This window comes from Phoenix dactylifera, chromosome 9, assembly GCF_051530095.1.
Source record: "Phoenix dactylifera cultivar Ajwa chromosome 9, Ajwa_hap1_PhDact_Kaust_v1.1, whole genome shotgun sequence".
NCBI lineage: Eukaryota > Viridiplantae > Streptophyta > Magnoliopsida > Arecales > Arecaceae > Phoenix > Phoenix dactylifera.
The window spans coordinates 33,387,654-33,403,555 of NC_143198.1; the positions used below are offsets into that span (position 1 = coordinate 33,387,654).

The following is a 15,902-nucleotide window of genomic DNA, read 5'->3' on the forward strand; positions in this document are numbered from 1 at the left end:
ATTTAAATGGAAGACACATGACACTTCTTTGTTGCTAAAACATCACTCCGCTAACCTTAAGATCAAGTACTTCGGATAATATCTAGGTCAGATACTTCAGTCGACACCAAGATTAGGTCAACAAATATACACCATATCAAAATTTATGAAGTACTCGACCATCATTACCATAAAATTAGCGTAGTGATGTTTTTTCAAGCCATCCCGGTGCTTTGTAAATTCTCCAGTGGTGGTGGTCGAACCAACACCAGATCCTCTCATCACGTGTTTGTTTCTCTTTCCGCGACAGATGAAAAGGGAAATGGCCCTTTCTAGCCCAAGGCTTTAAATAACAGTTGTAATGTTACCATGGCTTCAAAAAATTGTTGCTACTTCATATATATATATATATATGTTGGTGGAAAAATGGACCACCCCACAAATGTAATTATAGCACCCAAATCCATCAGCAAGCTCGAGCTCATCCTAAGTGATCGGGCTCTTCCGCTCTCGAGCTCATCCTAAGTGATCGAGCTCTTCCGCTCTCAAGCTCATCCTAAGTGATCGGGCTCTTCCGCTCTCGAGCTCATAGACCAGAGAGCCGAGACCAGAGAGCCGAGACCAGAAGGCCGAGACCAGAGAGCCGAGACTAGAAGGCCGAGACCAGAAGGCCGAGCACAGCAGGCCGAGCCCATGCCTTAGCCAAATATCCAATTTCCACCTAACCCTCTAAGGGACCTGACAACTCCACTATAACCTGCCACTATCTCCAAGCCATCAAGGCATAAGATCTTCGCAGGTATTCGGCACGACCTGCCATTAATGCACGAGACTCTCTCAAGTCTCCGATGCACTCAGTCATTTAATGAACACGGCCCAAGACGATCTCCGGATCACTGAACCATCAGAACGTATGGCTCTCCCTGACCGCCGGTTCATTCGGTAATAAATGCACTTACCATCCACGGACCCCAGGCCCACCACAGCCGGTGGTTCAACCACTCCAACAGGTCCGATCGACCGTGACAACTCCCTGATTCCGGTCTGATCCGGTCCCGTTCTCCACTACGCCATAAATGGGCCAAATCGTGCCCAATTATTACAGACAGGGACAAATCCCCCGGTTACCTCCCAGGTAACGTAATCTCCTACTATAAAAGGGAACCTGGGAGAACCAAAGGGGGGGGAGGGAACAGAAACTTGAAACAGATCCCCGGGACCGAAAGCCCGAGAGAACCCTCCTAGGCCGGGAAGCACAGACACAATTGAGGACATCATCCTCTTCGTCTTCTTTATCTTATCCAAATGTTCTTGCTGTCTTCTCCATATACTCTCTTCCCTGCTCTCTCCACATACTTGCCCCCTCTGACTTAGGCATCGGAGGGCCGGCGCCGGGGAGCCCGGCCACCGGTTTTCCTTGTAGGACTTGCGCACCCCACAGTGGAGGACGCCACCAGCCGGCGCACCGTCGACCACCCTTCCAGCGGCGGAGCTCTGCCCCTCCAGGAGGACGCCACCAGCCGGCGCTCCGTCGACCACCTTTCTCGCCGTCGATCGCTGCCCCCGCGGCGGAAGCCCCTCCTTCCCCGGCTTCGCGGCGGCCCCCGGGTCCAATTTCCAGCAACAGTTGGCGCTAGAGGAAGGGACCGAGTTCGCTGCCATGAAGCTAAGAAGCAAAGGGGCTTCCAATGCCTCTCGACGTCCTCCACCTAGCCCGGAGCGTTCCGTTCGAAACCCATCACCTCCGACCGAGTCAGTTCATCAAGTTCGGCCGGAGCAGTTCGATGCCCTGGTACAACAGGTGCAGGCCCTGGCTACCGCTGTCAAAAGCCTGCAGCCCAGGAGCATCCCAACAGCACCGCCTCCTCCGGCTCCAGTTCAACCGGAGCCTCCCACAAGCGGACTTCACCTTCGAGGTCAGGACTCCCAAGTCCAGGCCTCCCTTTGGAGAGAGCACCCAGCCGGAGGCCACGGAGGCTGGCCACAGCCTTCGGAAGCTGAATCGGTTCCAGGACAACCTGCGCTCGAACGAACCGCTGCAGCGATCCTCCAGAACGATGAACTCGACCGGAAGGTCGAGAGGCTGGAACGTCAAATCCAGGCACTCCACGGAAGGAAGTCAGGACATAATGGCGACTTCGAGTTCAATACGAAGTCCCCCTTCTCCCAGCAAATTGATGACGAACTAGTCCCGCCGCGGTTCAAGATGCCCCAGGTGGAGCCTTACAACGGCAGTTCCGACCCCCTCGACCACCTGGAGAGTTATCGGGTCTTAATGGCCCTACAAGGAGCCTCGGAGGCCATGATGTGCAAAGCCTTTCCAGCAACGCTCCGAGGACCGGCCCGGCTTTGGTTCACCGGGCTGAAGCCGAGTACTGTCCCCTCCTTTGAGCAGCTCGGCAGGCAGTTTGCCAGTAATTTTGCCGCTAGCCAGCCCCAGCGGCGGACGTCGGACTCCCTCCTTGACATCAAACAAAAGGAGGGAGAGTCCTTCAAGGAGTACTTGGATCGGTTTACCGCCGCAACATGGGAAGTCCGGGAGCTAGACCAGTCAATCGCCATGTCGGCACTAAAGACTGGAGCCCGGTCTTACAGGTTCCTCTTCTCTATCGAGAAGAACTTCTCTGCGGACCTCACCGAAATGTTGGCTCGAGCTCGCAAGTACGCCAAGGCTGAGGAAGCCATGGCCTCTCGGCGGGAGGAAGCCGAACAACCTGCCAAGATGCAGAAGAAGCACCAGGAGCACTCCCAACCAAGTAGCAGATTCCCCTGGCATGAGAAAGAGCCTCCTTGGCCCAAGAGCCTAGCTCGCCCGGGGTCTCCCCTCCAAAAATTTCAGACGTACACTCCTCTCACATCCACCCGAGCAGAAATCCTCATGGAGATTGAGGGTCGGGGCTACCTCCGACCTCCATTGAGAATGCGTCCGACAGAGTCGCGGAAGCACTCGAAAAAGTACTGCCGCTTCCACCGAGATCGCGGCCATGATACGGAGGATTGTTACGAGCTTCGTGATGAGATCGAGGCACTTGTCCGCCGAGGTCGGTTGAGTTATTTTGTCCGTGATCATGCCTACAGGAGAGAGCCCGAGGAACAAAATCCAGTGCCGCATAAGGAGCAGAATGACAACTGACCTCTCACGGGCATCATCAATACCATCAGAGGGCGGGCAACTAGAGGCACCAGAAGCTCCGAGCTCGGAAAAAAGAGCTTCCTCAAAGCATCCGTGCACTGTGAAAGTCACATCTCCTTTTCTGATGAAGACCAAAAGGGTGTTGAGCCCTCTTTATGACGACGCTGTAGCTATTTCCCTCATCATTGCAAGGCTTTAAAAAAAGGATTTTAGTACATAATGAAAGCTCGGCTGATGCCTTATTTTGTATGCCTTCCAAAGGATGAGCGCTCCTCTGGCTAGATTCATAGGAGATTCTACCCCAAGAAAGTACTATGAAGCTAAATCCCTTCATGGTCCAGAAGGCTGCCGAGCTCAGAAGGCCGAGCTCCGAAGGCCGCCGAGCTCCGAAGGCCGCCGAGCTCAGAAGGCCGAGCACCAAAGGCCGCCGAGCTCAGAAGGCTGCCAAGCTCCGAAGCCCGAGCTCAGAAGCCCGAATGCAGAACACCTCCCCCAGAAAATCGAGCCAAAGAAAGCTAGTGCCAAGCTAAGTCCTAAGGGACTTCGAAGCTCGGAAGCCATCAAAATATCTCCAAAAGGTACAGGACGCCACTTTGGCTTCAAATAATTTCAATATTTTATCTATTTCCAGGTCGGAGAATCCAAAAAACGACCAAACGTCGCCCCGAATAGGGCGCACGATCGCTAAACGGACGAAGTCCGTCTCCTGTATGCGTCTCCAATGATGCTCTGGCTAAGCTCGGGACGCCGATTCGACGACACTTCGACGCCATTCGACGACACTTCGACGACATCCAACGCCATCCGACGCCATTCGACGCCACTTCGACGCCATTCGACGCCATTCGACGACACTTCGACGCCATTCGACGCCTTTCAACGCCATTCGACGCCTTTCAACGCCATTCGACGCCTTTCAACGCCATTCGACGCCTCCTACGACAACACGCCCCGATCTGAGTGGGGGCACCCTGCTAAGTCGACCACAACCCAAAGAAGGCCGCTGAGTCGACCTGAAGCACTTAACTCCAACTGCATGAGAGGTACCCATTTACTTAATGTTTCTACATTAATGTCTCTACATTGTCTATCCTATTCTTGGATTTCTCTGCCGACGTCCCCAAAGAACGGATTCCGAGCAGAAAAAGCGTCTTCAGTCGCCTTGAGTAGCGGTCCTCTCTGACCGGACGAGCTCGGCTCGTGCTCCATCGACTATTGAGTAGCGGTCCTCTCTGACCGGACGAGCTCGGCTCGTGCTCCATCGACTATGAGTAGCGGTCCTCTCTGACCCGACGAGCTCGGCTCGTGCTCCATCGGTTATGAGTAGCGGTCCTCTCTGACCGGACGAGCTCGGCTCGTGCTCCATCGACTATTGAGTAGCGGTCCTCTCTGACCGGACGAGCTCGGCTCGTGCTCCATCGACTATGAGTAGCGGTCCTCTCTGACCGGACGAGCTCGGCTCGTGCTCCATCGGTTATGAGTAGCGGTCCTCTCTGACCGGACGAGCTCGGCTCGTGCTCCTACCCCGGCCTCGGCCGGGATGCCTCGAGACGTCGAGATTCCCCGATTTGCTGGGATGCCCCGATACGTTGGGATGTGGTCTTTATTGGCCAAACGAGCTCGGCTCGTTCTCCATCGTCTTCAGCCAACGAGCTTAGCCCGCTCTTCTATTTTTGGATTTCTCTGCCGACGTCCCCAAAGAACGGAGTCCGAGCAGAGAAGCGTCTTCAGTCGCTTCGGCGTAAGGACGCACACGGTACAAGGTACCCATTCATTTAATGTCTTTACATTATTTTATTCTTGGACTTTTCTCTGCCGACGTCCCCAAAGAACGGAGTCCGAGCAGAGAAGCGTCTTCAGTCGCCTCGGCACAAGGACGCACACGGTACAAGGTACCCATTCATTTAATGTCTTTACATTCTCATTTATCTTTACTTGGATTCTTCTCTGCCGACGTCCCCAAAGAACGGACTCCGAGCAGAAAAAGCGTCTTCAGTCGCCTTGAGTAGCGGTCCTCTCTGACCGGACGAGCTCGGCTCGTGCTCCTACCCCGGCCTCGGCCGGGATGCCTCGAGACGTCGAGATGCCCCGATTTGCTGGGATGCCCCGATACGTTGGGATGTGGTCTTTATTGGCCAAACGAGCTCGGCTCGTTCTCCATCGTCTTCAGCCAACGAGCTCAGCCCGCTCTTCTATTTTTGGATTTCTCTGCCGACGTCCCCAAAGAACGGAGTCCGAGCAGAGAAGCGTCTTCAGTCGCTTCGGCGTAAGGACGCACACGGTACAAGGTACCCATTCATTTAATGTCTTTACATTATTTTATTCTTGGACTTTTCTCTGCCGACGTCCCCAAAGAACGGAGTCCGAGCAGAGAAGCGTCTTCAGTCGCCTCGGCACAAGGACGCACACGGTACAAGGTACCCATTCATTTAATGTCTTTACATTCTCATTTATCTTTACTTGGATTCTTCTCTGCCGACGTCCCCAAAGAACGGACTCCGAGCAGAAAAAGCGTCTTCAGTCGCCTTGGTGTAGGAACGCTCACAGCACCAGGACGATCGATGACTGAACTACTTCCTTCGCCCGAGCCAAAAAGCAGCTCGGACTCGGAAGTCGGGGGGTAGTGTTGGTGGAAAAATGGACCACCCCACAAATGTAATTATAGCACCCAAATCCATCAGCAAGCTCGAGCTCATCCTAAGTGATCGGGCTCTTCCGCTCTCGAGCTCATCCTAAGTGATCGAGCTCTTCCGCTCTCGAGCTCATCCTAAGTGATCGGGCTCTTCCGCTCTCGAGCTCATAGACCAGAGAGCCGAGACCAGAGAGCCGAGACCAGAAGGCCGAGACCAGAGAGCCGAGACCAGAGAGCCGAGACCAGAAGGCCGAGACCAGAAGGCCGAGACCAGAGAGCCGAGACCAGAAGGCCGAGCACAGCAGGCCGAGCCCATGCCTTAGCCAAATATCCAATTTCCACCTAACCCTCTAAGGGACCTGACAACTCCACTATAACCTGCCACTATCTCCAAGCCATAAAGGCATAAGATCTTCGCAGGTATTCGGCACGACCTGCCATTAATGCACGAGACTCTCTCAAGTCTCCGATGCACTCAGTCATTTAATGAACACGGCCCAAGACGATCTCCGGATCACTGAACCATCAGAACGTATGGCTCTCCCTGACCGCCGGTTCATTCGGTAATAAATGCACTTACCATCCACGGACCCCAGGCCCACCACAGCCGGTGGTTCAACCACTCCAACAAGTCCGATCGACCGTGACAACTCCCTGATTCCGGTCTGATTCGGTCCCGTTCTCCACTACGCCATAAATGGGCCAAATCGTGCCCAATTATTACAGACAGGGACAAATCCCCCGGTTACCTCCCAGGTAACGTAATCCCCTCCTATAAAAGGGAACCTGGGAGAACCAAAGGGGGGGAGGGAACAGAAACGGAAACAGATCCCCGGGACCGAAAGCCCGAGAGAACCCTCCTAGGCCGGGAAGCACAGACACAATTGAGGACATCATCCTCTTCGTCTTCTTTATCTTATCCAAATGTTCTTGCTGTCTTCTCCATATACTCTCTTCCCTGCTCTCTTCACATACTTCCCCCCTCTGACTTAGGCATCGGAGGGCCGGCGCCGGGGAGCCCGGCCACCGGTTTTCCTTGTAGGACTTGCGCACCCCACAGTGGAGGACGCCACCAGCCGGCGCACCGTCGACCACCCTTCCAGCGGCGGAGCTCTGCCCCTCCAGGAGGACGCCACCAGCCGGCGCTCCGTCGACCACCTTTCCCGCCGTCGATCGCCGCCCCCGCGGCGGAAGCCCCTCCTTCCTCGGCTTCGCGGCGGCCCCCGGGTCCAATTTCCAGCAACAATATATATATATATATATATATATATATATATATATATATATATATATATATATATATATATATATATATATATATATATATGTATGTATGGTTTACAGGGCAATTTAACCAAGAGAGATTAGCTGAAGCAACTTTTCCTTTTCGTTTCCCTCTTCTTTCTTTTTTTTTTTTTTGATGATGAAAGTAAGCAGCTAGTATTTGATATTTTTACTGTTTATCTGAATAAAATGGTATATTTTAAAATCTTAATATTTACATTGGGCTAATGGTATAATATCTGTTCAATAAGCCTTAACTTCAGCAAAGTCTATCAACTTAATTTTCACTCGAGGTCGCAATTTTGATTGCCTTGTTGCTTTCGGTCATGGTGATCAATGCTGGCGGTTTCAGGTCATCATTTTTTTTTCAAACAAACTCGGCGATAACGGCACGGCTCATGGCGCACGATCACGACGGTGGCGCGATGATCCCGCAGGCCGGTTTGCTCTTGTAGCTGACATTTTTAATCTCGTCCGTACGATTGCTGCAGTCTCAGAAGGAAGGATTATTTCGAATAAACGGCTCTGATCGACCCATCCGGGGAACGAAGGAAGGATTGCGGGACCGCCCGTCAGATTCCCGATCCCCTTGCGCATGTGGCTCGTCCAACCTGTCACGAGAACTGTGGCACGTGAGAGCTGCGGTACCAGTGCCCTGCTTTCCTTTACGGGTGGGCCATTTTCCCCACGCTCCTTATCGCACGCCCTCCTTTGCCTCCGACCGCCTGATGAGCATCAGAAGGCCGTCCACAACGTCCACTCTACCCGTCACGGATAAGAAAATCAGGGCACCAAACTCGCATGTCGCATCCCATGGTGGAAAGTAGAAGATGGCACGTGGCACATAAAAAACAAGCTGAAATTATTAAGGACATAATGTAATTAAGGGATTTCTTGAGTTTCTAAACTTCAAAAATGGGAGATACAAATTTATAAAAAAATTATAGTTAAATTTCAGGAGAAACATTTAATATCAAGCATACACCTTCCACCGATCTAATGCGGTTGGTTTCAATCTCTTCTGTGAAAAAAGCAATTTATCTCAACCATTGGTATATATTTTAAATTAAAGCTTTCCTCCAAGATTCAATCTCTGCTGGTAGCATTAATTTGCCGATTATTAGCAGTAGCATTACTGCTGCCGCTGCTGGGATGCATCGACTGAAAATTATTACTATTATTATATATCGTTGCCACTGATTGTAATACTGTTATTAGTAGTAGAGGCCATGCTAGTGTTGAAGAGTTGGATATCCGGCGGTGGCGCCACGTCATCATCGGCCCGCCAGGCGGAGGCGGAGATGAGGGGACGGTTGTGCCACCCGAGCGTCAAGCAGCCGTCCACCTCTTCGACGCAGTACCCCTCGCCGGAGAAGAGTGTCAGCAGCATGCTGGCCTGCTTGAAGGCGTTGGACCCGAGGTGGACCGCCCTGAGACTGGCCCTGCCCAGCCGTGCCCGCCACCGCGCCAGCGGTTCATGGCGCTCCACTCGGGCCGCCCCCTCGCAGCACACTATGTTGCAGATCTCCCGCTGGAGGTACACCTCCGCCACCGCCTGCTGCTGTTGGTGGTGGTGGTGGCGGGCGGCACCTCTCCCGGTCTCCAGAGAGTCGAACATGGTGGAGTAGTAGAAGAGCGCCTCCGTAAAGCGGTCCAGGAAGGCCGGCCTGTTGTGGTCCGCTTCCTGCTCCACCACCGTCACGATCCTGGGCCGAAGCCCCACGATCCAGCCCAGCACCGAGTCGATCGGCGCGGCAGCATCGTCGCCCGGGTCGCCAAGGAGGCGGTGGAGCTGCAGGACCGAGTTGACGGCCACGGCCTCGCCGGGGACGACCTGCAGCATCCACGGCCGCACGTCGTCTATCCGGGACGCGGCGACCCCGCGGAAGGCGAACCGGACCCGGACGGAGCGGGCGAGCTCGGCCAGGCGGAGGCCGACCTCGCGGAGGGCGTCCCGGCCGTCTGGGGAGGGTGGCCCGATCCCGGTGAGACGGAGGAAGGGGGGCCCACCGGCGCGGAGAGCCAGCGCCTGGATCAGTGCCGGCCACTGGAGGCCGTGCATCAGATTGAAATCGATGACGTGGACGCGGTTGTAGCCGTCGAATGCCTCCAAGATTGCCTGATTGGCCATGAAGTGGGCGAACTTGAGGTAGGGGGAGACCTCATAGAAATGGTGGTAGAGGATCTCCTGCTCCGCCGCCGATCCGGCGACGGAGACAGAGGAGGAGGAGGAGGAGGAGCAGGGCGAATAGATCCGCCAACACAGGGCGTCGACAAAGTACCCGGCGACCTTCCCGATTCCCACACCAGTGTTCACACGTGTGAGCACGACCCGCATCTCCTCGATGATGTTCCAAGCTAAGCCGGAGTCGCCGCGCTGGACGGCGTCGGCGCAGCTCACGAGGAGGTGAACCAAACGGATGGCAGAGCCCTCCTCCTCTCGCTGCCGGGTGGAAGCGACGACGGCCGTCTGATGCTGCCGATAGGGAAGGGGAGAGCACGTGGGATCCGGCCACGTCTCCACGACCGGGGCGGCGGGAGGGGGCCTCGGCGGCGGAAGAGATGGGGATAGCTCGGAAAGGATGGAGTCGACCCAGGCGGTAAGGTCGGAGGGGTTGTAGTGGACGGCCTCGGCGAAGGCGAGGTGGTCGTCGGGTGCTCCCCCGATGGCCGACTCCAGCCGCTCCAGGCTATGCGCTACGTGAAGCAGATCCGACGACCGGACGCGGTAGCCGGCGCCCGCAAGGAGGCCGTCGATCTCTGAGGCAGAGCACTGTGGGGCGGAGTCGGCGGCGGCCCACCCGGTCGTTGCCGTGCCCGATCCGAACGGGTACGGTCCCATCCCCTCACGCTCCCCGCAGGCGCGCTCCGGCAAAAGAACAGAGAAAGAGAAAAGTGAAGGGAGCTGGAGATCCCCCTCGCCCTCCATCTTATTTTTAGAGACAGACCGGGAGTGACGTCAGCATGTGTGACTGTACACGTGGCGGGTTCTCTAGATTTTGGCTGCGTCTTTTCTTTCTCATGATGAATTAGAATTTAGATCGCCTCGTGAGATATTCTCGTGATAGCGACGTTGCTGGGACCGTTACGAACTTCTTTTTTTTTTTTTTTCCTAAGACATTTTCTTTGTTCTTTCATGCGAGTACAAAAACCCAAAGGGAAGGGGGAAAACCCCGAAGAGAAGGAAAAAAAAAAACCCGAAGAGAACGATACTCGTCCGTCGTCACCCCATCTACGGCTTCCGATCCCTCACGCTCTCCTGTCCGTGGGGCCCCGTTAGGGAGGTGCACACGTGGGTTCTTTTTAATGTGGACGTAGAACTTCTGTATCTTTTAAATCCTAAATTCACTCCATCCGAACGCCCAAATTTGCACCCATCTGGTGCCACGTGGGCCCTAAATGATTGACTACTCGGAGTTTATCAGAAGGAGTTGTACAAGTGCTTCGTAGAGTTCTAGCCAGGAAAATGTCACATAAAAAGGTTTTTCCGTTAATAACAATTTAATATCTAACTAATTCATATATATTAAATCAAATTTCACAAGTTACACTAATCTTCTCAATTTTTATCAGTAACGTTAATCATCCCAGTTTTCTTGTCTAACGGAAATCTTCTTTTCATAATCTTCTTTTCATATGCATCGCTGGGGGTGGAAATCCTTTCCTCTCGAGGGCCCTTTTGTGGGACAAAACTGTAAGGGGGGTCTTGAATTTAGTTCCACATCGGCGTAGCGAAAAGGTTCCGTACCTTAAATGGGGGGTGGAAATCCTTTCCTCTCGAGGGCCCTTTTGTGGGACAAAACCGTGAGGAGGGCTCCGGGTACGCTCGACCCCCAAAGCGGACAATACCTCGGGAGTAACGCGGTCCTCTTTCTCTGCTAGCTTAATGTGGGCTAGGCTGTTGTGTGAGGCTCTGGCAGAATGCCGTCCCCGCAACAGATGGCGCGCCAGGAAGGGACGCCTCCTCTCTCCATTGACTACCCTCCAGGACTGTGGGGGCCCGTTGGGGTAAAACCTGGCCGAAACCTTTCCGCTGGGGGGCTATGTTGTGGGGGGGAGGGGGCCTTGAATTTAGTCCCACATCGGCTAGTAGCGGAAAGGTTCCGTGCCTTAAATGGGGGGTGGAAATTCTTTCCTCTCGAGGGCCCTTTTATGGGACAAAACCGTGAGGAGGGCTCCGGGTACGCTCGACCCCCCAAAGCGGACAATACGTCGGGAGGAACGCGGTCCTCTTTCTCTGCTAATGAAATTGAAATGAGCAATCGAACACCAGAATCTCGTGCACACAAGCACTTGTAAGACTTGTTCGTGGCCGGTATGGTTAGCTTTTAGCAATTAGTGTATCTAGCCATGTTTCAGGGACCCAACTGGATGTAAGCGCAGTGGTCAGTTAAATTTAGCAATCAATTCCTCGTTAGTTCAAACTCGAACTCCCATTCTCCAACCATGACAATCTAGGATATGCAGGATAGATGTAATTGGATGGGCCTCATGAAAGGATTCGCGATCAATGGAGCCTCGCATGCTATGTGGAGCAGCGCATTTCAGGGAGCCATATGTGACCCATTGAGTCATGGCTGTCGCAAAAATCATGAATGGCCATCATTAAATTACTCGCCCTATCTTGTTTGGGTCTGAATTCTTAAACCCACACAAATATGCAATTTCGTAAACTCTAAACGCTTAATGTCATCTTGGTAATATGTAGCCAAAAAAAATGCCATCTCGGTAATCATACGAATCGTACAAAAGCCTTATCTGCCCTGGAGATCGCTTCCACAGTTTGAAATGGTCATTGACGTGACGTTACGATTTTTAACGGTGGGTAGAAGGCATCCACCGCTTGCTCCTCTGGAGATTATTGTTGAGTGCGTACCATATCAATCATGGCGATATATCTTATTAGGACGGAAACAGAGCATGCGATGGAAACGAAAAAGGTTGGCGATTAGTGTTGATGAACTTTTGGCACAAACTATGAACATTTTCTATGATCAAGTATATATTTATATATAACATGCTCGCTCTCCGGCCGTGGAGAGAATTTTAAATTTCAAGATACCATTAGAAGCTCAATACATACAAGTATTGTTTTGTGAAGTAATTCGAATTTCAAATCATTCATTTGCTTCAACCGCTCGATATGGAAGCATCAACTCCGTTCCTTTAGATTTTTGAAGAGCGGAAGAAATTGTTGGAATTTTATAAAAAAGCCTTGGGAGGTAGAATGCAGGCCAATTTCATACCACCTGGTGGAGTGGCACAAGATCTGCCTCTTGGTTTATGTCGAGATATTAATTCTTTCACACAATAATTTACTTCTCGTATCGATGAATTAGAAGGAATGTCAACTGCCAGCCGTATCTAAAACCAACAATTAGTGGATATTGGTACCGTCACTGCATAGCAAGCAATGATGTAATGTTAAGAGGTCATGTGACATGAAGATATTGATAGCAATATGGGGAAGTTCGCATCAGGCAACAACGATTTATATGTTGTCAATGAATATTTTGTGTGAAGCCTCCTGGAGATGATGTACCCGAGGCTAGGATGAGCTGAAGGGGGACAATACGAGCGAATGTGTGTAAGCCAAGTCAAAGATTCCTATTCTAGGCGGGATTGGCTATCTACCTTCGAATGGTGTTGGTTCGTAGGACCATGAACGAATTTGTCTCAGGCCTCTAGGCACATCAGATTTGCATGAGTTCACCGGGGTACCTTGGAGCACCATATATGTGTGTATGCATGTACACATTCACTCATAGGACAACTCAATTTCTACATCTGTAGATTTTCATGTTTCCATCATTTTTAAATAGACACATGGATGCTTGCATACATACATCCACATAAAACATACATATATAGTTTGAATTAGATGGTGGGGGTCCGGGGATATGAACAGTTAGATGTAATCTATTACCTATAAATTATTTACACATAAAAAATTATGCGATTTAGCTATCATTTTCAAATGGATACTTGCATATGTGCATGCATGTATGCATATATCCATACACAGATACATCCATAGATGCATATATACTTCCAACATTACGTCTAATATATAATTGATGCTTGGGCCTAATATGGAAAGAATGGGTTGGGTTCGTGTTGATCCTGTGCCCTCGTCAGAAAGTTGGGGCCCCTGGAACCTTGTGAGCGAAAGGGAGGCGTCTTTCAAGCCCAGGCCATCTGCACCGACGGGGCCCAGAGACCTTCGATTCCTATTCCAGTGTTTTACGCGATGCTGTCGGCAGAAACTGCGGGTCGAACACAAATCAAAACCTGCACACGTTCTACCGCACCATTCCGGTCCCTCTCGCATCCCAAGCTCCAACCAAATTAATTTTTCCTTTTCCCGTCTATGCCGCGGGCTCTCAAGCCGCATTTATGTTGCTCCCCCGCCACCAACCCGCTTTTACTTTTTCTCCACGCATTACAATCAAGACCCGGGGTTCTCCCCGCACCGGCCCCATAATAAATATTACATTAAGGCACCGCTATTGGTCCCTCTCCTGTGATTATTATATACTTGTCCATATACCTGCAAGAAATAGACAATGTTCTCTTTTTTTTTCTTTCTTGATTTTTCCCGGACTCATATCACGAGCACTAAAAATAAGTCATACAACTGCACCTCGCTGCTTGCATCACTATTCAGTGAAACCACGCTGCTGGCAGGAAAGAAACTTCTTATTTACCTTCATTATGAACATATGTATGTGGTTATTATCAACTCTGCGTCATCCTTACGTCATTTTTACGGGATACAATTTTCTTGCGACCTTGCTTGCATATGGAACATGAAAAATGATATCCCAAGTTGGGACGCGTAGAGGTCCCGTCCAGGTCATTGGCAATTTGGCATCAGTTTTTGATCATGCTGATGCATTGAAAGTGCAGTTTAGTAGTGTTAACCATATTTAATTAGTTGGGCAAATTCCTTTATGAAAGTAATCATCATCTGCTTTTGAATTAGTTGGGCATGCAGCACGTTTTGTTCATTGTCTTTAGTAATTAACTATGTGCACACTACGGATATTATTTTGTACATCGTTTACATCTGTCTAAATTATATCTAGTTGAGAACTGGTAGTTTCCCGAACTCCAAATGACATGCCTGGAAAATAGAAGATTCAAATCAGATATTAATGGATTCCCAATTGGATGCTTGGCACGTACAAAATCAATGTGCTGCAAACTACTTCATAGCCACTGCTTGCAAGAAAATTCGGACCGCGAACTCGTCGTGCATTTGAAACGCTCCATCATAGAGTGCAAGTGTTGTGCTCCACGTTAGATGGGTAGCCTGTGATGGCATGGAGCAAAGTCCAGAGCTGACGTGGAAGGCCATAATCTAGAGAAGGTAGTGGAGAAGGCAATGCCGGCCATGTTAAGCCCTTTGGTTCCACAATCAGGCACGGGGACCCAAGTCCAGTGCTTCCCAAACCTATCATAGGAGAGCCATGCTATGTCCCACGACCCCTTACAGTTTGACATCAGCACCAACCTAACCACACCATCCCTCTCCACCAAACACCCCATCATCACCCCATATGGCTTCCTAATCCCCTCAACCACCTCCTCTGCAACCCTCGACACCAGCTCCCACTCCCTCCCATCTAAGCTCAGCCCCCACAACTCCACCCCCGTCACAACCCTCACCCTAACTCTCCCTCCCTCATCGATCGCCCTCGATCTAATCACCGCCACGCTCCCCTCGCCGTACACCTGCAGACGATCGCTTGTCATCGGGCCCAGGCCTCCCGGGAACCTCGGCCGGAACACCGCGGGCCCATCACCTCTCCCGCCGGCGCGTAGCAGCACGCTCTCGCTCCCGAAGTGGACCACGCTCAGCCATATCCTCCCCTCTCGCTCCACACGTGCCGGTTCCCCATCGCCCGATCTCGCCTCGCGGAAATGCCACGCGTCGGTTTCCGAGCAGTACTCGAAGACAAAGGGCCGGTTGCGGTCCATCTCCGCGAAGAGAAACCGGAAGCGGTCCGTGCCGGACGGGTCGGAGACCAGCTTCAAACCGGACCGCCGCCACGACGAGGTGCCGCGCGGACCGAGGGGACTCGCCGGGATCCGCCGCACGGAGCGGGTGGCGAGGTTGACGGCGACGAGCTCGCGGCGGCCGTTGGAGGCGAAGAGAAAGAGGTCGCCGGAGGCGGCGAGGAAGTAGAGGTCCTCCCCCGGGGGAACCGCCGGCGGCTTGAGGATCCCGGCGACCGGGATCTGGAACCAGCGGCCGGAGCGGGCGTTGAAGCCGCGGAGGACGGCGTCGCGCGGGGGGCGCTTCTTGAAGACGAAGACCCAGCCGCCGCCGGGGCCGGAGCGCTGGTCGTACAGGCGACGGAAATCGTCGGCTGCGATGAGGGAACCGAGGGCCTTGGAGACGGATTTGAGGCGGAGGACCTCCGGGAGGGCGAGGCGGCAGAAGATCTCGTGGAGGAGCTCCGACGGGAGGAGGCAGAACCCCACGGCGGTCGACGTCGGGCCGCGATCGCCGTCCATCGGGCTCCTCCGGCCAGATTTGGGGACAGCCGGCTCGGGGGGGTTAAGCGGGGGTTTATAGCGAGGGAAGACCGGTTGCGACACCAGAGAGGGGCGGGGCCACCCGCTGGTTTTCGGTAAAAACCAGCTGGGCCCCAGGTTTATTTGTTTAGATTTTAGCCCTTTACAATATATATTTTTTCCATCAGTCCCTATTTTCTTAAGATTGCTTAATTGTTTAATATTGCAGGTTAAGACACCACGTTATGAGCGTCTTATGACGATATCATAAGATTAACTAACTACTAGGTAAAACTTGCCCCCGGCCTTTCAAAAACCGGCGGTGCCGCCGTCCGCAGTTTGTCAAAACCA

At 52.5% G+C, this 15,902-nt stretch overlaps 1 protein-coding gene and 1 pseudogene across 2 annotated transcripts; both read right to left on the reverse strand.

The window, feature by feature from the left end:
- Nucleotides 1-7,890: 7,890 nt before the first annotated feature.
- LOC103721072 (protein SLENDER RICE1-LIKE 1 pseudogene) lies at nt 7,891-9,929 on the reverse strand (annotated as a pseudogene). The gene has a single exon (XR_015969173.1). The product of XR_015969173.1 is annotated as a protein SLENDER RICE1-LIKE 1 pseudogene (transcript).
- A 4,209-nt stretch (nt 9,930-14,138) lies between these two features.
- LOC103721079 (GRAS family transcription factor family protein) lies at nt 14,139-15,902 on the reverse strand. The gene has a single exon (XM_008811120.6). It carries the CDS (start codon nt 15,549-15,551, stop codon nt 14,331-14,333), a length of 1,221 nt encoding a protein of 406 aa, XP_008809342.4. The 5' UTR covers nt 15,552-15,902; the 3' UTR covers nt 14,139-14,330.

Excerpts from the sequence above, each read along its gene's own strand:
- LOC103721079 (XM_008811120.6), bottom strand. The coding sequence starts at position 15,551 with ATGGACGGCGATCGCGGCCCGACGTCGACCGCCGTGGGGTTCTGCCTC.